Here is a 25,373-nt window from a genome sequence, read left to right as displayed (position 1 = left end):
GAAAACCTGCAGCCTGTGAATAGAATTTTTCCTTATTCAGAATGGAAATATTAACAGTTTTGAAAACTTACTACATATATAGGCCATGAATTTTAAGAAATTCATCAGTTATGGTCACTAACTATTATTAACCCTTTAAATAAGTTTTATGATCACTGCAATTTTTTTTCACCATATTTACATGCAAAATATTGTTTTTATGCAGCACTCAGTTACCACTATAAAATTGATAATTGTGTGGCCATTGTGACCACCAACATCCACCTGTGATATATGGTACAAATCATTGTTACAGAGAAATTTGAATGAATGAAACAAAGAAAATCAGACTTCAAATAAGAGAATGATAATACAGGGAAGTTTTTTGAGAACTGTGCTCAGGTACACTGATGAATGATGTTTCTAATCAGCATTTTTACACAGTCAGCTCTGTCAATAAGGTGATACAGGCATGGAAATCCACAGTCATTAGCACTTGATAGTTTCATGAAACATACTGAAGTGAATGGATTGCCCTCTGTTAAATGCAAATTTTAAATTTTTTAACTTATCCCCATTTTTACAAACTAAATGGTTGTAACAGTTTCATTGAGAAAAGTTAAGAATTGGAGCCAACCCCTTCAATAAACTTGGAATCATGGACAGACCCTTACCTTGATAAAGTTTTTTTTTTTAATGGCACGTTTGTTTGATATTAAAATATATCAATAAAAAGTATTTATTCTTAGAAAAGTATATCATTATTGATCTTGTTCTAGCTATTGAGGCTTGCAGTGCCAAATTTTGCTATTACTCTTATTGCATTCCATATACTTATTGTGTGACAGAGTTCAGTTTTTTTTATTATTATTTTTACCGGATATACAAAGGCACCTCCATAGCCAGGTGGGCAAGAGCAGCAGTGCGTAGCACACGCTTCTTGATTAGACTGGGGTTCGAGCCCATGACCCCAGTCTAATCAAGAAGTTCGAGCCCGTGAAAGGTCAGGGAATAACCACCGCATATTCCCAGAGCAATACGGCCTTAGTTGCTAATGCTCCTAAAAACCAAATAACAAACAACCAGATATACATTTTAAAATGTATATCAGTTCGGTAAGAGTTTCAAATTTGTTCTGAAAGCTTCTCATTTAACCTTTTTTTCCCTTACAGTTTGTTACAAGTTTACTTCTCAGCACAGTATCCTCGTGATTTATAAATGCTGCTCAATGAACTTTTTTTTTCTCCCTACAGTGTCTTGTCAAAAGTATCAAATTCATTCTGTCACTGTGAATCAAGCTGTTAATCATTATTAGGTAAAGTTAACAAGAGGTAACACAAGCATACACCAGAGGTTTATGTTGCTTGTGTGCAGGACCTTTTTGGCAGAGTTTTCATATCACTAAAAAGGTCACTTTCAATACCCTTGCTTATATGCTTTCGATACCCTTGCCTAGTTTCTTACTTCAGCTTAACTTACCTAGCTTAACAATGAAACTGTCACACCCCATTAGGTCAGGTTAGAAAAATGAGAATAAGTTAATAAAAAGTTATTTCTAATTGCAACCAAAGACAGTGTTACTTGCTTGGCAGAATAATGTTTAATGAAACTAAGTGACATTGATCACAGTTTGTTGAGCCCACAGTTGCACTACTGATAGTGTTGACTGAGCAAAAATGCTACTAAGTGACACACTGCTTCTTGTTGCACATAAGCATGTTGTGTCCTCAAAAAAACCTCTGAATAACATGAATTTGAGTGTATTAGAGAAATAATGTAAATCAGCTCACTAATACATTCAACTTAGCTCCTATCAGTTGAGAGTTATTATTTAACAATGTAGCTTGAGAAAAATAATAGCCCAGTCCATTCACAGTTGTTCTTATTAACACAGATGGGGGGGGGGGGTCTTGCAATCTAAGTACTCACCTTATAAATGTCACATTACAATAAAACCTTCATTTGGTATCAGATATCAGAAATAAGTGATGTTATGTGTGCTTGTCATATCAATAAGACACATTTTTCTTACTAGAAATTTAAGAGCTTGAACCATATTGTCTCGTTGAAGGACAAGATAATTGGTTCTAGCACTTTAGTTGGTTCAAGACATTTTCAGATCATTCCATTCTGTGCATCATGTAAGTGTGTTGCTCCAAGTTTTTGATCAGAAGTTCTGTAGAGAGTAATTAGCATTCTTTGTAGTTGAAAGAGAGGAGTATCTTCTGAAAGATTTATGCCTAAATCTTTAAGAAGTGGTGTTAGTCTCTTTGCAGACAGTTTTTAAATTGTATACAGTGGGACCAACTGATTGATGACATTACCAACAGCAAATTCTGAATGGGAAACATTCAAGGAATTAATCTTGGAAGTTACTAGGCTTTTCACATCAACTAAGAAATACTGCTCAAGGTTTAGGCCTAAATGGATGTCAGACGAACTAATGAGACTCATAGCAGAGAAGAAAAATGCATGGGATGCATATAAATTATCTGGCTATGCAGAATCTTATGGTGGATATAAGCTAGTCTATAATCAAGTCACAAAGAAAATTAGACAAGTGAAGGCAGATTATGAGAAAGGGAGCGTAATGATTTTGTAATAACTGAGAGCAAAGTGGAGGAGAAATTGTTGAAATTAAACGTAAGAAAGGCACCTGGAGTGAATGGGATCTATCCAGTTATGTTAAAGGAGGTGGCAAAGGAAGTAAGCAAATCCTTAGCCATAATTATGAGAGCATCCTTGGACTCAGGGGAGGTCACCACAGACTGGAGATGAGCAAATGTATCCCCAATTCACAAAGGGGAACTGAAGGGTAATGCAAGTAATTATAGACCTATTAGTTTAACTTCTCTCAAGTGGAGGAGAAATTGTTGAAATTAAGCATAAGATAGGCACCTGAAGTGGATGGGATCTACTCAATTATATTAAAGACGGCAGTAAAGGAAGTAAGCAAACCCTTAGCCATAATTATGAAAACATCCTTGGACTCGGGAGGTCCAAGGAGGTCACTTGTCCATTTAAGCAGAAGTGAGCTTTGTCACTCCAAAGGTTGTTCCATGGCCAAGTGATATCCACTGTAATTTGCACCAGAAACTGAAGTGCGTATGTGAAACGAATATCTGCATCACCATGCTTTAGCTGCCGCAATGCCTGACACATTACCAGCCTTACAGTGGAATATGGTATGTCCACTTCACAAAAAACACTTGCACTACCACATGGAGATTGACTTAAGTTTTTTTTCTTTTTTCTTTTTTCTAAATAGGTGAGTTTTCTTATTTTATACAAAGAGCCAGTAACCTGTAAAGTGATTTAAATGCCTTAGAAGTAGCTGAGTTATGAAATTTTTCATGCCAATTGAGGTAAAACTGAGGGAATGCCTGAATGATATAAAGAAGTAGAAAAAGAAGTATAACTATCTACATATACAATAATTGGTGGAAAAGGTGCATATGAATTCATATATGTGTAAAAGTGAATGTATGAAAAGAATGTTTTCTCTGATCTGTAAACTGTGCTTACAAATTACTTCTTTTTGTAGATAACAAATGTGAACAGGAATTAGTCAATTCACTAAAAAGTGCTCATAAAAAATATTGTCCATGGCCATTAGCCCCTAGTCCAGGTTAGTTTTCTTTCTTTTTAGGAATAATTTATATAATATTCATTTTTGTTACTAACTTGAAAGAGGAATAGGAATTACAGCTTCAAAACTACTAGTTGTAAGATATGTACAAAATTAATTTATACATTAAATATTTTTAATTATTGAAAAACAACATTTTAAAGGTGTTTTTTTTTTTTTTTTTTTTTTTGCTTTATATGGAAAAGTGTGCATTAATCTACCCTTCTTTAAAAAAATAGTTTATGTATAACTGATTTCCAATTAGCTCAAATTAGTCAGATTAGTGTAAAGTATTTAAACTGGCAATTTGTATTAGGTGAAATCCAGTTTATATTTATTCAAATGGTATTAACTCTGGAAGAAGCTGATAGTGAGAGACCTGCTTTGGAATGATAACATTGGATAACATGAGTTTACAAGGTAAACTGTAAGAATTTCTGTATTTATGTATGTGTGGTTCAATATTATGTGGTTCTGAACATATTATTATAAATAGTAACAAATTATGCAAGAAAGCAAGCTTATAGAAAATCAGCCAAAAGAAAATACCCACCTCATCTGTCCATCCCCAAAGAAATTTGTCTACTTCTTCCTTGAATTTATTCAAACTACCCCCTTCCACAGCAGTGGAAGTTTGTTCAAACAGACAACTCACTGGCTGAAGGCAAACTTCCACACATCTATCCTGTGATCATCCTTCCTCAATTTGATTTTATGCCCCCCTCTTGTGTAGCTCAGCAACAGGAAGAATTCCATCAACATTGAGCTTACTCAATGCATTCAAGGCCTTAAACACCTCCATCAGATCTCCTCGCAAGTGCCAAGTCTCCAGATGCTGCAGTTAGCAGAACTAAAGACTTTCTTGGTAAGGCACCCTTTTGTACCCTGCACCAATCTCGTTGCTCTTCTCTGTATGCATTCCAGCAGAGCTGCATTCTTCCTAAAATGAGGCCTCCAGATCTTTAAAAAACAGAACCAAAGATTCAACCTAACCATGGCCTTGTACAAAGGGATAATCACCTCCTTATCCTTGCTAGCAAAATTCCTGTATTACATTGACAAAACCATATGAGCTGTCTTGATAGACTGTCTATGCTGATCAGAGAACTTCATATCCGACTGCACAATTACCCCGTGGTCTTTTTTATTTTTCACTACACCGAGTGAGTGTGGTACCACACAACTTCTCGGCTAAGGTCAAGGATTAACACAAACTGTGTAACCATACAGTTTGTGTGTTAATCTTGGATTACTGCTACCCATATGCAGTACCTTGAATTTGTCTGTGTTAAACTTTATCTGCCATTTCTCAGCCCATCCGCCTAATTTTTCTAGATTGCATTGCAATAACTTACCTTGATTACTGTCATTAACTACCTGCCAATCTTTGTGTCATCTGCAAACTTAGACATTAAGCCTGATATACTTTCATCAATATCATTAATAAATGTCAAAAATAACAATGGCTCTAGAACTAAACACCAGGGGATTCCGGGCGCCTCCGTAGCCAGGTGGGAAGGAGCAGCAGTGCGTAGCACACGCTTCTTGATTAGACCGGGGTTCGAGCCCGTCACCACCAAATACGAAGGACACGGAAAGGTCAGGGAATGACCACCGCATATCCCGGAGCAATATGGCCTTAGTTGCTAATGCTCCTAAAAACCAAATAACAACAACAACCAGGGGATTCTACTAATAACATTATTCCACAAAGAGCAGGGCTCATTGACCCCCTTATCTATAGCAGTACCTTGCCCTTAATGCCACATTTCTCCAGTTTGAGAACCTGGAGCAATGTGGCATTAAGCTTGAGAACCTTTTGCACACACCTTTGTGTGCAATGGTATCAAGAGGTTTCCTGAAATCCAAATATATGATATCAAAATTATTTTTTGCATCCAGTTCCTTTGTTATGGAATCATAGTATCCAGTCAGATTGATCTGACAACACTGCCCCTTAACAAATCCATACTGTAACTGCAGTATAATTGCATTCCTGTCTAGATGGTCCTGCATTACTTTGTTAATCAGTGATTGCATTATTTTTCCTGGAACAGATATTAAGCTAACAGGTCTGTAATTTCTCATGATGTCACCTTTTGATCCCACTTTGTGAATTTTGGATATATTCACACATTTCAGTTCAAAAGGACCTCCCATGAATCCAAGGATGCTCTCATAATTATGGATAAGAGTTTGCTTAGCTCCTCTGCTGACTCCCTTAATATAGTTGGATAGAACCCATCTAACACAGGTGCCTTTTTATGTTTAGATTCAACAAGTGACCTTCTGCTTTCCTTTCAGTTATCACAAAGTCATTTAGCTTCCTATTAGTTTGTTTGATAAACTTCTGGCATCCCCTTTCCTAAAGATTTCCTGATATGTGAATGTAGGTGCAAAATACCAATTAGGTTGTCAGCAACCTGAGCAGGGTCATCTTAACAATGAAGACCTTCAACAGTTTTCTAAGTGGCCAGAATTGTAGATGCTGATAGAGAAAGCTTGCAAGAATACCTTGAGAGCACTACCCTAAAATATCCTGATGCTCTCCCTTAAAATGGTGATAATTAGACAGCAGTTTTTTTTTTTAGAATAGAGTTCTGAGAAATACTGAAAAATATTGAGAATATTCCTTTAGAAAGAAATGGTAAGATCTAAACTGAAAAGAAGGTTTTATTACTCAATTATTTTTTAATATTTAAATGATTAAACAAACAAATTATAATTCATTTGGTCACAGTGATGATTTAAATCTATTTTACATGTAAAAAGAGAATAAGTGAAATATAAGCATATATTTATTATTTCTCTGAATGAAAATAGTTGCTTTTAGTTGCATATAAGCATTTTAACGTTTTTTTTTTTTTTTATAAATCCTTCAGTGTTTTGATCTTTTAAGAACTTCTAAACATTAAAACAGTTCTTTTTTTTTTTTTTTTTTATAAATTTCTGTGATATTGTCTTCTTTTGTCTCTCCCATAGGTACTAGCATTACATTGTTTTTGAGGTACTTGCTGTAAATGCTAGCTTCAAATACCATATTGTATAATGTAAACATATTAAAATTGTCTGATGTGTATTTTTTAAGTGTGATTTATTTAAAATAAATTCTGTTATTGAAAATGGACAATTATGAGCACAGTCATGGATAGCTCTATTTCAGGATAATTTTTTCCGTAGTTTTAACTTGTTAACTGCATGTTAATGCACATGTAGATTATGGGGTTTAATCCTTTTGGAGGGTAAGCTATCTGACTTTGGGAACCAATTTCTTCCAATTTGACAGAAGAAAAACTGCTGGATATTTTTGTCAAGTAACCCTCACCATCAGACGAATAATTCAGCCATAGTGAGAAGAAAGCCCAAAAATGTCTTTGCCCTTCCCAAACCTGATTGATTCAATTGCATATTTTGAATTTGGTTCGTGAAGGTTGTCAACAAAGCCAGCAACAAAGGGGTTAAAAGGATTTAATTTCTTCCTGTGAATTTTTGAAAAACAAAATATGAAATTATCTGACATAATTGATTGCTAATTATTTAAACTTTACTGGGTAATGCCTTTTCTTAAAATAAAAAAATAATTTTTGGTTTCTTTTTTAAGAAAGCTTTGTATATATGAAGCCAGTACATAAAAAGCAGGCCTATAAAGAATTTGTTACTCGCTTGGAATCATTATTGCAAATTAAAGAATTTTTGCCAGAAATTAGTAATGATATACTGGCAGATATGGTAAGTTGAAATTTTCATTTTCTTAAGTCGGGGAAAAGAGTCTGTAAAATTTTGATTGGTATTTATTAAATAGAACATGGATAAAAATATTTGTATTCATTACTAGATAGTAAATTAAAAAAAAAAAAAAAAAAAGTGTTCAAATTGCAACCACAAAATAATGTGGGTTTCAGAGGAAAAGCATAACTTCTGTATTATAATCATTGTGGCTTATAAAAAATCTTTAACACTATGATAATGGCAAAAATCAAAAGTGTTCCAATGAATTCAAACTACATTCTAGTATTGAACCTCATCTTATATTTAGAGAACTTGTCTTTTTATAAATCCATATAAGGAATGGTATTAGTATAGGCTGTAAGGTGCAAGGATACTAAGTTTTGCGGTATCAGCCAAAAAAAATTATCTGTACAATCCTTTTTCTATACATATCTTTTATGTCAGTACTCTACAGTACATTATGGCTTAAGCTGCCAGTGTGTCAAAAAAATTAAACAAACAATGAACCAGCATCGGTCCCATTGCTGGAAGATACTTATTCAGTTGCCCCTTAAACTTTAACAGACTGTCAACTTCAAATACCTAGGAAGGTAGCCCTCGTTTGTCACACAGTTGGTGGGATTGCTGTCCTCCTCACACCGAGTGGAAAGGACCTGAGTTCAAATCCCGTCAGTGATGGGAAGAATTTTTATGGGTCTTTTTCACAACATAGCTGAGTTAGTCATTCTCGGGTGAGGATAGCATGGTTTTTTCTCCCAGAAATTCATGTTTTTCGTCCAGCAAACAGAAAATCGACCTCAGAACACACGCAATTTAGAGACAATTACACGGAGCAACATGGCCTTAGTTGCTGATGCTCCTAAAACCCAACAGAAACCTAGGAAAGTGATTTATTCTAATGATTGAGAAAGCTGAATAAATGTAAACATTAGGAATTTCAGGGTATTTCAATGCAGTAGTTGAAATAAAATCATACAGCATTACCTTCAGTTTATTTCGATCATGGAGAGACATTCTGTTCTCACTAAGGCTTGTGTTCAACTTTAAGACAAACATTATTATTCATTATTATTCCTAACTTGTTTAATATCTTTTTAAATTGTATAGTGCCCCCTGAATAGGCGAGCCTACTATATATTTAAAAACCTGAGACACTGTCAGGGCAGCTGCTTCAGAACCTTACTGGCTTCTCACACCCAGTGAGTGGTGTCTATTAGCAAATATATGTCAAACTGTAAATAAAGTATTTTGTATAAGTGAATAGCCAAGTGGCTATTCACTTATACAATTTTAAATGAGGTACAATGAACCTCATTTAAAAGCATAAAAAACATGGTTAAAAGAAGTTTTCACTGGAGTAAAAACTTAATTGAAAACTTACTAAAGACCACCTACCAACTGATGAGAAGCCAGCCAGTAAGCTTTGAAACAATTGTCCTGGTGATGTCTCAGATTTTTATATGTATTGTGGATCCACAATATTTTTATTCAGATGATTATTCAGGTGATACTTTACAATTTAAAAAGATATTAGCAACTTAGGCAGAAACATGGTTAACAATATTTGTCTGTAAGTTGAACGTAAGCCAAGCCGTGTGCTGTCACTGATGTTTGAGGACATGGCCCTTGATCCCAAATGAAAGCAGAATGTCTCTCCATGATTGAAATGGTGGACAATGTATATGAATTTTGATTTTAAATGAGGTTCAGTTTGTTAGTTTCCCCAAAGTTTATATTGATGCCCTTGGCTGTTTTTTGTGTCTTATTTCAATGTGAAAATTCTACCATTGTTCAGTCTACTCTGCCTCCCCCCAACTCAGTCTGATCCCCTCAGAGATGTCTTGTTTCCAAGTTCTGTAACCTACATTTGTAATCTCACCTCATATATGTACCCCCTTTGCTATTTGAACTAGACAAGTGTAGGCCTCAACAAATTTGTTCAAGATCAGATAATATTGCAAAATGAAATGTTAATTGCCAGGTGGGGAGACAGAATTCTACAAAAGGGCTTCTGGAACAGCTGTTGACAGTAAGCAAGTCATGTAATGAAGTGAAAATATCGGTGCTTACTTTGCTTGTTAGCATTAAATTCATATAATACCAACTTTGCAAACAAATTGATAGCATTCAGTGACACACTGATATTGCATGATTGTTGATAATTAAACTGTGAAAATTAATAGCATTTAAAGTTCTAAATGATATGTTAACTATAGGGCCAATCCTTAAGGTAGTGCAGTGCATCCAGGCACCAATGGACAAGGACCTCAAATCCAAATAGAGGGGCAGCACACCTCAATCCTAGCCAGAATGACTGGATGCCACAGCATTAGTTCTTTTGCCTTTCATCGGCCCTGAACTCTAGAATTGTTTTTTTTTTTTAGCTATTACCAGCATACCAAAGCAACACAAATTGAAAATGCATAAGATCTTATAAATCATTTAGTCACCCCCTCCCCCCTGAAGTAAGGCCAATAGGTTCAGGGAAGCCAGTTCTCTCTAACAGCATGGTGGTTTTGCTACTTGTTACTCATTTGGTGCGGTCTGAATTCAAGTCCTGTCAATGACTGGCTTCTTCAACATCTTCTTAGTCAACCTGCGATGGAGTTCCCCATGAGTTATTCCAGGTTAGTCAGAACACACATGCTTTTTTTTTTTTTTTTTTGTTGTTGTTTGGTTTTTAGGAGCATTTACAACTAAGGCCATATTGCTCTGGGGATATGCGGTGGTCATTCCCTGACCTTTCCGTATTTGGTGGTCACAGGCTCGAACCCCGGTCTAATCAAGAAGCATGTGCTACACACTGCTGCTCCTGCCCACCTGGCTATGGAGGTGCCCACACAACATGCACATCAGCCTGTAAATACACATACTTGTACAGGCATAATACACAATGGCACAATATGATATGCCACTGAGATGCCTAAAGCCTGAAAACAGTGAGAAAGTTAGCCTTGCTGCATCAGCAGAAGACTACTCCACTATGAAGAGGGACTCTCAATGAAGAATGACTTTTCCAAAGTTCTGTAAGATAAACAATATAATGTTTTCATGAATGAAAAAAATCTTTGAATATTTATTCAGTATTATTTTTTCCTGATCAATTAAAAAGGGATAAAGTTTGTTGTCTCAGTAATGAATAAGAAACTAATTATGAAATGCTCTTCTCATAACTTTAACTTGCTTCCTGTCAAGTTTAGTATCCACATTAAGAGTCTGTCATACTGTCCCTTTGTCAAAAAGTGTGCCAGTCAATGCAAGATACAGACCACAGTGATCATAAAAGAAACAACTGTCAGTTGAACTTCATAGCTTCCAGAGTGACTAGTAAAATATTCATTGCCAAGCTGGATTTCTTTAGTTGCAAGTACTTGAAGAAAAGTCTTAGTCATGTGCATTAGATATCTGTTTCACTCATCTAGTAATCAGGTAGCTTCCTCTTTTCCAATTAGTTTAGTTTTCTGCAGTTTTTTCCCCACATTTAAAATTTTTTTTTCAAATATATAGATGTTTGTTTGTTTTTTATGATTGACCTTTTATAAATCTTTTGGTGTAACCTTTACTGCAGTGTTATAAAGATATGGGCTGCTGTGAATGTCTTTGGAAATTCGTTATCTGTGTTCCCATATCAGTTTTTTTTCTCCCACAAGTCATATCCATGATTAAAAAGCAGTACCACAGTTGCTGGAATATTACCATGGCGGGCAATTACTGATGGTTTCTTAAAAAGGAAAGCAAAATGGACTATAAAAAAAATTCTCTAAGTGGCAAACGTTTATGTAGTACATTATATGTTTCATTAAAGTATTTTAAAATGAATGACTCATTTTTATTATTATTGTATCATAGGCCTGATGTAGCCCAGTGGTCAGGAGCGAGAGTGCATAGCGCACGCGTTCCTTGATTGGACCAGGGTTCAATCCCGTGACTAATAAATACGATAAATATTTGTATTGAAGTTTTATTGTAAACTCTACTGACTTGGTTGTCGTGCCGGAGTATAAACAGAAAATTTATTTATTTTTATATTCGAAATTGGTCATTCATTAATAAAATTTCAATACATCTTTCAGTGGAGATGTGATAGAGACATAATTTTGGCTTTTTTTTGAATCAGCAGATCAATAAATATCTTTTAGCATCTGCAACTTTCACTCTGGAGGTTGGCCAATGTAATTTATCTAGATTTTTTTGGAGTAGCATACCCTGATTATTGTTTTTAACCCCCCTGCCACCTTGTAAACAGACATTAAACTTGATATATCTGCATCAGTCTTATTAATAAATATCAAAAGCAGTAAAGGGCCCAACACTGAATGAATAACAAGCTATTAATAACTATTATCCATCTCTTACCACCCACCATTCCTTTATCCATAGCAGTAACTTTCTCCCCCCAGTGCAGCACTGCTCTGGTTCATACAGTTGTCATTTATGTGGAATGCAATCAAAAAGCTTTACTTAAATTGTTATAGAAATGTTATATTAAAATCATCATGCTACAGCAAGTTTATTGATGTAAATGTTTTCAAAATCATGATGAGAGCAAAGATTAACTAATGTAGTTGACCTTTTATTTGATAATAAATTATTCACATTTTATTTACGTAATGCTGAATAAATTTGCTCCAAAAAATTGCTGCACAACATAATAGTATCTGCTATATATATATATATATATATATATATATAAGATTTAATTGAGATAAATATTGCTTTTAGCAGCTCTCATTACGATCTAGAGGATGTCTATAGATTATTCACACCATTATAAGCCTTAATAAATTTGTTATTTTAGGAGATATCTTAAAACAGTTTTCGGCAGTTAATAACACGACTCAAGAAATTTTTGTTTTAAATAAGTAGACTACCACAGTTCAATCAATAATTCAGCAAACTTCCACATAAGCCCCATTAGTAGCATGCAGAACATCAAGACAATAGATGATTTCGTTCCAAGCATTAAGAATCGTTATTGCCATATATGGGGATCAGAAAACCTGCACGAATTTATTGAACACTAACTCGACAGTCCCAAGATAAATATTTGGTGTGCTCTCTCCTATACCCATGTGATCGGACCATTTTTCTGGATTTCTTTTATGGGACTACAAAAAGGACAGAGTGTATGCAAAGAAGGTTAATAACATCACAGAATTAAAACACCAGATTGAAAAGACAGGTGCCATCACACAAGACATGCTACTTAATATTTGGAATGAAACCATCTATTGCCTTGATGTTCTGTGTGTTACTAATGGGGCTTATGTGGACATTTATTGAATTCTGCTTTACTGAAATATTGACTGAACTGTGGTAGTGTACTTAATTAAAACAAAAATTTTTTGAATTGTGTTATTAATTGCCGAAAACCATTTTAAGAGAGCTCCTAATGAATTTATTAAGGCTTATAATGGGGTGAATAATTTATGGACATCCTGTATTTCTTCAAGAAATGCAGTTAGACAAATGCAATATTTAGATCTCAATATTGATATTTGATGATAAATGATCAGATATTAAACCAGAAACATTATTGTAAAAATTCATGAATAACATCTTTTCCAGCATTTTGTGATATATCATTTAGAACAAATAATGGCATTAATAATTAAGAAATTTAAATCTTAATACAAGATCTTGTGCCCTAATCAGCCCAATGAATATTTTCTTTTTGAAATACAAAGTATTTTGTGCTATTCAGCCTATTCAAGCATTTTAGATTGCAACCAGTTAGCTGAAGATTTCCAGCTATTTATTGAACTCCTGCTAATTGCAGCTAACATTTCCACTACTTATCCATATGCCCAGTTTCACTGTGCTCTTTACAGTATATTAACAAATATTTTCCTAAAGTGAAAGTCCATTATTACAAGTATGGCTTATAATGAAGTGCATTAAACTAGTAGTATATAATTTTTCCTGAATGTGTTTTTGTAGTTACACATCTCTTGTTTAATTTTAACCATTGTTGATGCAGCTTGGCATGTGCTGTTATGTTTTGTTCTTTGGAGTTATGGAAACAGGTTTATGTAATTCAAGCAGATGTTTGAAGCATGGATAAACATCAGTACCAGCAATTTGACTTGCTTTTTTGTTTGTGCTTTCGTCAGTAAGTAGCCAACATAAGTGAATTTGGATGCTTGATAAAATTCTGTCGAAGTTACTTTCCATGAAAAAGTGTGCAAGATACACTTTGAGATAAAGCTTATTGCAATGAAAAATGATGAAAAAAGTATGAACATAATGTTTTCTAACATTTCTATTCAAGAGACTATCAATGTATTTATATGTTAATTTTTAAAAAAAAATTATTATTATTATTATTATAACAAATGGAGATTAAAAGTATATATAATATAGATAAAAATATATATAATATTTTTACATATCTATTTATTATAATGTGTTTTTTATCATTTTTCTCAGCTCTTATTACAGCAGATAGATATATATAGTAATATATGGTAGTAGTTAAAACCTAAGTAACCTTATGCATTGCTCTTCCTATGCTGACTTACTTTCTGCTGTAAAAACTGTACTTTTCATACCTCATGAACTATTAGAGTAATTTGAGGGGGATTGAGGTACTATACTCTACTCTACTCTACCACCTTTCACCTTCTGTTAGCGCATGCTATCCTTTGATTTAATAATTAAAAAAGCTAAATTCTTACCACACACATATTTAAGTATAACAGTGGATGGATCTCATTCTTAGTAACACTAACTATTAGTTTTGTATATTAGCTGTCCGTCGGGGTAAATGTCATCATGCCAGTCTACGGCAAAATTTTATCATACTTTACTTTGGAGCTCTCATTTTTGTATACCACATTTATGTATACTTTTTACTTTGGAACTCTCATTTTGTATACCACATTTACGTATATCTTTTACTATCATTTGGAAATTGTTGGACTGGATGATGATAACAAAAACAGATAGCTCGTTAATTATGGTTGATACATTGAAAGGGTTAACCCTCGATAAAGTCTCTTTCAATGTAGCTACTTACCTATAATTAACATGTTAATAATTCATATATGTTGCATGCGTATATATTATTTTTTTCCAGTTCCTGTTGGCACGTACTTAGGTCTTCATGTCTGAATGGGTTATGGCATATCACAGGCTACAATGATTCTACACTATACCGACCTACATATACCTCACCTTTGAGGTACATTTAACTACTACCATATATTACTATATATTTACAGACAGATTTAATGTTTAATCTCATACAGATGGCATTAATCGGTTCTGATATAATTTATTACTTATTTCTAACATTAAATACTCTATTGAATTTTTGTATCAGTGTGTGTATATATATATATATTTTAAATCCTTGTTTTTAGCATATTACAGATGAGGTTCTAAATTCCATATGTGCTATGAGCCACATACCAAATGATGAATTAAATAGAATTGCTGTTATAATGGCATTTACAGGATGGACACGAAGGTAAGGATGTCTGCAGAAAAAATTAAAGTAGGAAATTTTTTACTAATTCTAGTAACTATATTTAAAGTAGCAAAGGCTTTATTTAATTATATGTCACTCGCCCCTTTGATTGGATTAAGAATGTAGTGAAAAGAGAAAGATTATTAAATTAGCTAAAAATAATTCTCCAAACACAATCAATATAACACAATGAATTATTGAATTGATTAAATTGTTATGATTATTACAATAATGATAGTAATAATCATTTTTGGTTGATTAATTGCTTATTTAAATTAAAGTTTAAGTTTAAATTTTAAATGAATTTGATTTTGACTGGGACTCTGAGTTACTTTTTACATTAAGAGGTTTGTTATCTTCTTTTTGCTGAGAACTTCACGATATATACATGGGATAGGCATTGTGGAAGTTAACTCCTTGCTTTTTGTTGATTGCATAGCTTCTGAAACATTTTATGAAGTAGGCTTCTTTGAAGGTTCTTCTGTAGTACGATGAATCTGTCGTCAGTACTGTGGTGTTTTCCCTGTGCCTCTGCAAGAAAGGGGATTTATAGCTGTCTTGGACTTTTTGATTCTTCCATGTTAAGTATCTTTCTTATGTTTTCATATCCTTCTGCTGAGGCTTCTATATGTTTCTCTGATGTAGGTTGAATTGCATCAGTGTGCTGGATAAGGTATACATAGGGTTAGGTGGTTGATGTTGGTTCCTGGATAGTTTTTTTTCAGATATTGGGTTCCCGAATAGAATGTAGGTATGTTTAGGTTTTTTGCTGCTTTTGCTATGATGCTGCTAATTCTTTGGATGTATGAAATAATGACTATTATCCTTCAGCATTAATAGACAGCGTCACCAACTAAACTCTAAACAATAGGACCATTATCATTATTGTAATAATCATAATAATTTTGCAACTGTATGGCAATTTTATTGGGATATTATAATTTAATTTTAATGGGTTTAGTAGTATAACACAATTATTTATTGGATAGATAAGATGTCGATCAGTCAGATCACATTTAATAATCCATAACAAGTTAAAAAATTTAGAAAGATACATAGATACATATACTCTCAAACTGTTCCTCACCCTTCTTCAACCTTGGAAACAGCTTAATCTTCCCTCCAAAACATATCCGTGTTCTCAGTATCCACCAGGTTTAGCCAAGTAACAACCTCCCATTGGCTACCCCAATTATATAAAAACACTCCATGCATACCTCTCCCCAACATGTCCAAGAAACTCCACTCCAGATCACATTAACAGGTGTTTCCGACCTAATTTAGAGAGTAATTCTAGGGATTTTTCATAAACTGTTTATTAATTAATAAATTAATTAAATAATAAACAAAAGTGAAAATTAAATAAAATGCAAAATTATACAGCAACTGTATATATAATGGAGTATATTACATTATCATAGATATAATTAGAACACACTGTATTGTAAATAATTGAATAGAAGATAATTAACTTAATTCAATCAATACACATATCATTATCAAATTGAAAACTTGTAAATTCAAGTTAATGACGTCTCCTCAAACAATGTTCAAACCCCATCCCCCCACAGATCTGAAGATGGGAAACATAGTGATAAATTGTTTAAGTGTTTGACATTGAGGTGGTTCAGTCCTTTAAATTGTACATTTTAATAATAAATTACTTAATCTAATCTACCATGTGATATAATAGTATAGTATCTATCATTTCGTTAACATAAATTGTTTAAGTTATGCTCAAAAAACATAGTGCACCGTGTTTCATTATTAATCATTCCTATATTTATTATATTATAGTGTCCTTCAACTCTCTCATTCTGAATAAATTCATATGCTGAACTAAGCGATGTTGACAGTGCACAAAATTCTAAAAATGAGGGAACATACTTAAAAGAAGATTTAAATGTTTCAAATGTTACAGGATGAAAGCATATGAGGTTTGATTGATATCAGCTGTTCAAATCAAAAATTCAAAATTCCCATGGCTTTATTGGAGCATTTTCTGATAAAGTAGTTTTTACAAAGCCAGAAAAGTTAAGCATATAGGACCAGTTATGTAACCTTATGAAGTTTATCAACATGAAAGAATCTTTCTGAAAGGTAATAACTAGTGTGTTCTCAAACTAAACGTTACCTAGAGAAGTCACACATAATTAGTTTTTTTTTTTTTTTTGTGTTTTTTTTGAAAGAAGGAAGATAGTGGTGAATGCTTTCTTACATTTTTTCGGAATTTCTTTTCTAAAGTGCAATAATTAAACCTTTCTAATAGTATCTTTTTATGATAGGACCATGCCATTTTGCTTTTAATATGTAGCAGTTACAGAGTGACCTATCCTTGTTGGATTGCTTTTTATGGAACCATGTTAAAAGTGTGCTTTACTTGATAACTCTATTTTATGTAAAAATTAAGGCCAGGATCACAAATACAGTTTACACAATGATCTAGCAACAGTTGATATCTTTAGCTAGCAAGCTAGATAACTGAATTAATTGACATAGCATGAAAGATGGTGATCCGTTTCAACAATGAATTTCAGTATTAGTATTGGCAATTTGATGCAAGTAAGTAAAGCTTATACAGTACCAGCCAAAAAAAAACCCTTCATTTTCCCATCATTTTCCAATAATTTGTCCGAGCCCTTTCTTAAATTTGTTCAAACTATCCACTTGTACAACACTAGATGGAAGATTATTCCAACAACTGATTACCCTTTAGTTGAATGCAAATTTCTGAACATCTAATCTGCAACCAATCTTTTTCAGTTTAAATTTCTGCCACCTTCTGTGTTTCAACTGAGAAAGGGTAAAGATGCCATCAGCATTTTATTTACTTAGGCTTTTTAGAGAATTAAACACTTCAAGAAGGTCACTACACAGATGCCTCCAGAGACTACAATTTACAGAATCTACACAGATAGCTTCCAGAGACTGCAATTTACAGAACCTTTAGTCTTCCCTGGATAAGAATATCCTTTGTTTTCCCAACTAATCTCGTTGCTCTTCTCTGCATCCTTCTCTGCATCTGATTTCCTATGTCCTTCCTGAAATGGAGTTTCCAAACTTGTATGTGGTATTCCAGTTGTGACCTAACAATTGCTGTATATAATGAGATGATCACCTGTCTATGCTGCTGGCAAAGTTCCTAATATCATTAACAGAACCCCAAGTTCTAACAGGCTGTTTGCACTGCTTAGAGAATTTCATAGTACAACTAGCTTCACTGTAGCTTACCCCTACTTCTTTTTCCTTATCAACTGCCTTGAGTTTGACAACAGCCAAATGTTATTCTATTTGGGATTACTGTATCCAAATACCTTGCATTTATCACTCTCAGACCTCATTTTGATTCTAGAAATTATACTGTAATTGTATTAAAAATTAATTAGTTATATTTTTGTATACCATTACAGTCTTTCTTTCATGTGTACCTTTGATATTAAAAGGAACAATTTCTATGAAGATCCTATGTGATGTTAAATCCATTATTTCCTCATGTATCCTTTGTACACGTTTCTTGTTATGTATATTGTTAATTGCACAAATTATGTGAATATAATTTCTTTCAACCCATCCCTGAGTTAGCCCATTACATTGTAGACACAGGGATTGATTGAAGGCAGTGGATAGTAAGGCAGAGATGTGTTTGTTGATAGTGTGGGCACTATTGCTGGAATTCATAGAGTAAATATAAACAAAAATAATTAAAATTCTTCACTGATATGTTTTTATAGTCTAAGTGCCGAGAAGAGAAAATATGCCACTTGTTCCAGTTGCCATAGATCAGTTGGGCTGTGGTTGTACACATCTCCAAAATCTACTTTGGATATCATGTCAGAAGCAGTTGGTAATTCTGAGGAAAGTACTGCTGAGAAGACAGAAAATAAAGAAAGTGTACATGAAGAAGAGTGCAGTAATGATCTTCAGAAAAGTGAAAAGCAAAAATTGGAAGAGAGTCAGCCTGAATCTCCACTTAAAAAATGCAAATTAGATGTGGTAAGTGTTTTAAATATAGAATTTATAAAATTTATAAATTAATTTTATATAAAAATTAATTTTATAAATTCTATATAAAGAAAATTTACATTAATTTCAGCAAATTTTTTCCTTGTCAGTGCCATTTTTATTCATTGCAGTAATAATTTTTTTTTAATACATGCTACTTGAACAGGTGTATCAATATAGAAGTAATCAATGAAAATAAGTGCCAGCATGTTGCAGAAAATCATCCTACTTGATGTCCTGTGTGTGTGTGTGTGTGTGTGTGTGTGTGTGTGTGTGTGTGTGTGTGTGTGTGTGTGTGTGTGTGTGTGTGTGTTGCCATTGCCTGAAGTCAACAGTAATTCAGGTAAAAGGAGATACTTTATCAATATGGAGAAGAGGATCAAGTCACTTTTCCAGCAATCATATTCCTAACCATAATTTATTTCACACCATTTATTTGTTTTAACTTCAATTTTTTGGCTGTGAAAAGTGGATTCTTTCTACAGGCATATTTATTAATAATCATAAATTGATTTATGATTATTAATTAAGGAAAAATCAGATTGGCACCTACCGAAACTGCTATAAATTTGGAATTGCAGCTCCAATAATTTTCACTAGATGAACCCATTTCTCCACACTCCTTCAATATATCTGTCCTGGATGGATATAGCAAATGATGCAAGAAAGCAAGCTTATATAACATCTGCCAAAATAATAAAAAAAAAAAACGATACACACTTCTCCCATCCATACTTTCCAAGAATTTCTCAACATTCAATTCTGAACCACTGTACAGATTTAGTAAATTTTTCAGGTGGCAAGGTAATGAATAGAATAGTCTGGATTCAAACATGTCAAAAGAGCAGGAATTTTTGTGGGATTTGCTATTACCTTGGGAAAAGGTTTCACTGTTTTTCCCTGGAAACTCAGATTCCTCATCTAGAAAAGCAGTCAAACTAACCATAGAATACACTGACATCTCATAACCTTGGTTGCTTTGGTGCAAACTAAACAACATTATAATTAAAGATAAGGTAAGATTATTAATAATGAACCTTGTTTTAAACTTGAATAATAGCCTGTGGGTAAGAAATACCAATTTTACAGCTCAAAAATGGAATTAAGCAATAGAAATAAGCTAACAGGTTATAAAATGTATAATTTGAGAAACAGCAATGTTAAACAAATATCAGAAAATCATACCTGCTGGATAAATAGCAAATATGTTGTCAACAAACAGCAAATGGACAGCGAATGTGCTGTCAACAAAATTGTACTTGTCTGGGAAACATTTTGGGCAAATAATACTTGTTGGGTAGTTGTATCATCTGGAGTGTGATTGTTGTATAATCAGACTTAACCCATTTATAACCCTATTTAATACTTTGGTAGTAACAGTATGTTAAAATGTGGTTATTTGGATAGATACATTATAAACACTATGGCATTAACTTCCTCGTTGTTGACATAAGTTATATAAAGGATGAGAAAGTTAGCAGATCAGCTTGCATATTAATAGTTGTAAACATTGCATGATTACTATGCTTTCAAAAACTCCTTGTAGAAGTGCATATTTATATCTTTAAGTTTTACATATTTCTGCTTACAAACATTTTGTTACTGGATTGTATATGTATTTTATCTACCTGTAGCAGTTAACACAAGCTTATCATAACTGTGAAAAAAGGATGATATGTTGGAGAGAACTACTTAGCTGTGTTTTTCATTTGTGATGATGAATGGAAAAGGCGGTTATTATCCCTTTGTATAAAGCACTGTACTGTGTACAGGCCTCCAGACCTGTACACAGTACAGGTCTGGAGGCCTCATTTTAGGAAGGATGTAGAGTTGCTTGAGTGAATACAGAGAAGGGCAACAAGATTGGTGAGGGGGAACAAAGGGGTGGTCTTACCAAGAAAAGCTTCCAAAATTGCAGTGTCTGGAGACTAGGCACGTGCAAGGTGATCTGATTGAGGTGTATAAGGCCTTGAATGGGTTGACGGAGCATAAATTCAAATTGAGGAAAGATAGTTGTAGAATAGATGTGCAGAAATTTTCCCTTACCCAGCAGGTTGTTGACTTCTGTAACAAACTTCCATCTGTCGTTGTGGAAGTTGATAGCATAAATAAATTCAAGGAGGAACTGGACAAATGTTTAGAGGGAGTGGATGTGTGAAATGGTTTTTTTTTTTTTTTTGGCCGATGCTATATAAGCTTGCTTTCTTGCATCATATGCCTCTACTAATGCTAATGTTTTTCCTTATTGTTAACCTGAATAAATTAAATGTAGTAAATTTACTATATAAAAGGATTTATATATTGAAGGCATGAAGAGTTCAAGTGAGGCAAGTGATTTTTTTTTGTTATGTCAGAAATACAAAGGGAACTTAATGAGAACACCAATCTCTATCAAGTTTAGTCTCTATCTACTCTGATACAAAACCAGACTTAGGCTACATGGAGTGGGAAAATCCAAGGATGTCCTGATGTGTTTCTTTTTATTATTATTATCTTCACCTTGAAATAAAATTGAAATAGACTCCATAATTCGTATATTAAAAAATATATAAATTTTGATTAATTAATTGTATTTAAAAACTTCTTGTTTTTACATAAGTTTATATAACCATGCTGAATTCCAGAGTTCACAGACTGTTGACATGCGCTGAGCTTCTGATTTGGCTTTGAAAAGCAATTTGAGTTTTATGGCTTACTATTTGAATTCTACTTTAAAAATATATACTTAATCCACAAACATTAAAAAAAAAATAATAATAATAATAATTGGTGTTCAGAACTATATTTCAGACCAAAAGTATTATCAATTGCATAAAAACAACTTTCATTCTGAAAATAGTAAAATTTTTATTGCCTTCTAGTTTTACTTTGTCTTTAATAGGATTTAAAAAAATGGTACACTGACACTGTATTGAAAATATAAAAATAAATAATTGGCTGCAAATTCTATAAAGCTACAATACAATTAAAATATTAGTGTGATCGTGTATCCAGGACAATGCATAACTAAATGGCTGGTCAACATAAGTGTTTCACATATTGTAGTAGAGAAGTATGCTAGCAATATTTGCATACTGTGTTTACTAATATACTTCTATAAAATGCTAAAACCAGTCTGGAAAAGGTTCTTGACAAATATATATGAGGTGTGATCAAAACATTCAGAGACCAAACTGATATTTGGGAAATCAAGCTTACCAGAATCAGATGGAACCACCATTCAGAGTAGTCTCCAATTCTTCTACAACTTCTGAAAGAATTCCTAAATTAAATTTCTTTTGGACTCACCAGTAGTTCTTGTATTGCATCCTGAATAGTTTCCTAAGCCATAAATGTTTGACCTTTAAAAGAAGCTTTAAACTTGGGAAACAAAAAAAATCACAGTGAAGTTAACAGCAAATGTGGTGAACATGGTGCACCACATTGATGAAGTGCACTTCGTCACAATTACTTCTTGAAAGGAAAGCATAGAGTTTTCAGGGAGAATCATCATGATGCAAGCCCTAATTTTCTGAAGCCCACTCTTCTTCCTCCATTTGTTCATGCAGGACAAAAGTATGATGACCAATACAATACCCTGTGAGTCAAAAAAATATCATAAGCATGATCTGCACATTTGACTGAGATTGTTTTGCTTTTTGAGTGTTAGAGAAGATGAGTCTTACATTGAGAGGATGGCTTTTTTTTTTTGCTTTTTTTTTTTTTTTTTTTTTTTTTGGTCATAGCCATACATATGCAATTTGTCACAAGTAATGATGGAAAAAACAAGTGATTGATAAACATCCCGACATGCAAGAACTGGTTGCTGTCTGTTTTTGTCAGTGAGGATGCAAAGCACAAACTTTTCTGGAACATATTACATTCCCAAATTTTGCATAAGAATTGATTGAGATGTACCATAAGAGATACTAATTTCGCTAAAAACTTTGCAGATAGTGAAACATCAATCACTCCTCGTCAGATCACAAACACAAGCAATTGAACCATTGGTTTTTGAAACTGAAGGGCAGCCAAAATGAGGATTAACTTCAGCACACAAGTGCCATCTCTAAACCACTGAAAGTCTTCAAACGACATATAGCATCTTCAAAAGCTGTTTTTTTTTTTTAAACACTTTGTGGCTTTATGTTGCACTTTTCCCTAATTTGTTGAAAATTTACTGCTCAGTAATATCACTCATTTCAAAATATGGTAAAATGCATAAAACACCTGTTCAGTATGTTTATTAATTCAAACTGACCGTAGATAAATGGATGGTTCATAAAACATGTTGCAACAAGTCATAATTCACTACAACACTGCCGCAATTTCAAGATACAAAATCAATCCCTCAACTTTTTTATCTACCTACATGGCCAGATTAGATCACTAATGAAAACATATCATTGAGCCTTTAGATCTTTCAGTTGACCAGTTCTTTGACTCATACTTTTCAGTTATAGGTATAAGCATAGGAATTCCATTCCCTACTTACTGGGATTTTTGTCACTTAATGTGAGACCAAAGCCCTGTCTTATTACTCTTACAGCCTGAAGTTATGTATATCTATGTAGATGGCATTCTTATTATCTGGAGTCACAAAGTGGCATTGAAAGCCATCCAAGTTCATGTAAGATCACTTGAATGACTTTCACTGCCACCTTAATTATCATTATGATAGTTCAAGCTTGAGATGGAAAATAGTTTAACATTCCATTCCTGATAGCAGTACACCCTCCATCTATACATCACCAAATGGGGGGGGGGTGCTCTGGTTGCGGAAGAGAACAGTTGGTGGATTTTTGGCTGCTGTAAAGGGATAAGTATTTTTAATTTTTACCATATTCTTCGTTAAGTAACATACTACATTGTGTTTTACAGAGATATTAAATAAGTTTAGTAGCATTCGTTAGCTTCTTATTTTGAATTTAACTAGAGATTTTTAGAAGTTATGACTCTCAGTGTTGCTGCCAATATCATTGAACTAGCCACCATGTTGTAGTCAATAAGAAATAGTGTAACGTATATATATATATATATATATTTCGAACTGATAGCATAAGATATAACATAAAACTAGATAGCATAATACGAAACACTGTATTAGGAATCTGTTAGCTCATTATAGTATTATCAATTAATCAAAAATATTATTAATCTTATTAAATTTCATTTTTAATTAAATTGTATTTAAACGGAAAACATGACCAAGAATAGAGCTGCGAAGCAAAGATCACAAATAGTGAGAGTACTGTGACTCAGGGGAGAAACGAAGGGGTGATTCTCCAACGCATCACAGCCTCAAAAAATGTGCGAAATGTGAAATGTTTGCCGACCTTTCTAAAACAGGACATGATCTAACCAAGGATGCCTTTGTGTGTGTGCTAGGTGTCTAGAGTGTCAAGAAATTAGGCACCAACTCAGCATTCTGATGGGCATCTATGAGAGCTTGAGTTGTTGGGTAAATGCCCTTGAAGAAATTAATATGAGAGGCCCATCAAGCTCTCAGTTGCCCAGCTCAACATCAGAGCTCACTCCTTTGCATCAGGCAACACAGATGCAATCTCCAAGGCAGAATGTGCTAGTCCCATAGGAATTAGTTATTGTTGGTGACTCTATTGTCAGGGAGACTGGAAATATACTATGCAAGAAGGATAGGTGGAACAGCACCAGGATATGTCTGCCAGGGGCAAAAGTTGATGATGTTGTAGAGCAGATATCATCTTTTAAGGGCACAAAAGGTGATATTGTTGCATGTTGGAACTAATGACATTAAGAGTAAGAGATCTGCAGATTTACTTAACAAGTACAGGTCAATGTTGAAAAAAAGTCGCAAGTTAGGGTTGAATGTGAAAGTGTCTGCAATTCTGCCCAGACATGATAGGAGGGAGTATATGCTGCAAGCCTTGTTGATCAATTTGGCCCTGAAGAGATTATGCAAGGCTCAAGGGGTAGAAATTTTTTCAGCCTGGTCTGTGCTTTTTGACAGGAGAGACTGTATCTACAGGGATGGGGTACACTTAAATAGAAAGAGTGCAAGAATATTTGCTGATGCTATCAAGGCAGTGTTAGGTGGGTCGGAAAACTGCTAGCTTGGGGGGGGGGATACACAGACTAAAAGGTTAACAGTGGCCGCAGGCAGAAGCAAAAGTGATTCTTGCACTGCTTCTATTAGAATGAGCAACAGCCTGGAAAGCAAAGTGCTGGAGATTTCCAGGAATGTTGGGAGTCATAGTGAAACAAGTAAATACGTGGGCTGTGTTAGGCTAACTAAGAGTAAAAACAGATGCATGTATACTTGCATGTACACCAATGCTAGGAGTACAGTTAATAAATTTGATGAGCTTGAAGTGCTAGTCAAGACATCAAAGGCAGATATTGTTGGGATATCAGAGAAAAGGTGTCACACAGACATAAGCAGTGCAGAATTGGAATTTGGGGACTACAGTGTGTACAGAAAGGATAGACAGGACAGGAAGGGGTTATGCTGTTAGTTAAGAAACACATAAAATCTAAGGAAGTGCATCCAGTTGACATTGGTGAACAATGCAATGTTGAGTCTGTTTGGTGTGACATAAGCACTGG

At 33.9% G+C, this 25,373-nt stretch overlaps 1 protein-coding gene across 1 annotated transcript in view; it reads left to right on the top strand.

Annotated features, from left to right (window-relative positions):
* LOC150090605 (zinc finger C3HC-type protein 1-like) overlaps nucleotides 1-25,373 on the top strand; it is a 55,264-nt gene that overhangs the window by 18,668 nt on the left and 11,223 nt on the right. The window contains exons 4-7 of the mRNA XM_090379033.1: nucleotides 3,524-3,607; nucleotides 7,209-7,336; nucleotides 14,701-14,807; nucleotides 18,539-18,800. Coding sequence (XP_090235159.1) covers nucleotides 3,524-3,607; nucleotides 7,209-7,336; nucleotides 14,701-14,807; nucleotides 18,539-18,800 — 581 coding nt within the window. The remainder of the gene's footprint in view (nucleotides 1-3,523; nucleotides 3,608-7,208; nucleotides 7,337-14,700; nucleotides 14,808-18,538; nucleotides 18,801-25,373) is intronic.

Source organism: Mastigoproctus giganteus, chromosome 1 (genome assembly GCF_048544385.1).
Source record: "Mastigoproctus giganteus isolate SK-2022 chromosome 1, ASM4854438v1, whole genome shotgun sequence".
Classification (NCBI taxonomy): domain Eukaryota; kingdom Metazoa; phylum Arthropoda; class Arachnida; order Uropygi; family Thelyphonidae; genus Mastigoproctus; species Mastigoproctus giganteus.
The sequence above is the reverse complement of the archived record's forward strand: the minus strand, read 5'-3'. Positions and strand labels throughout refer to the sequence as shown.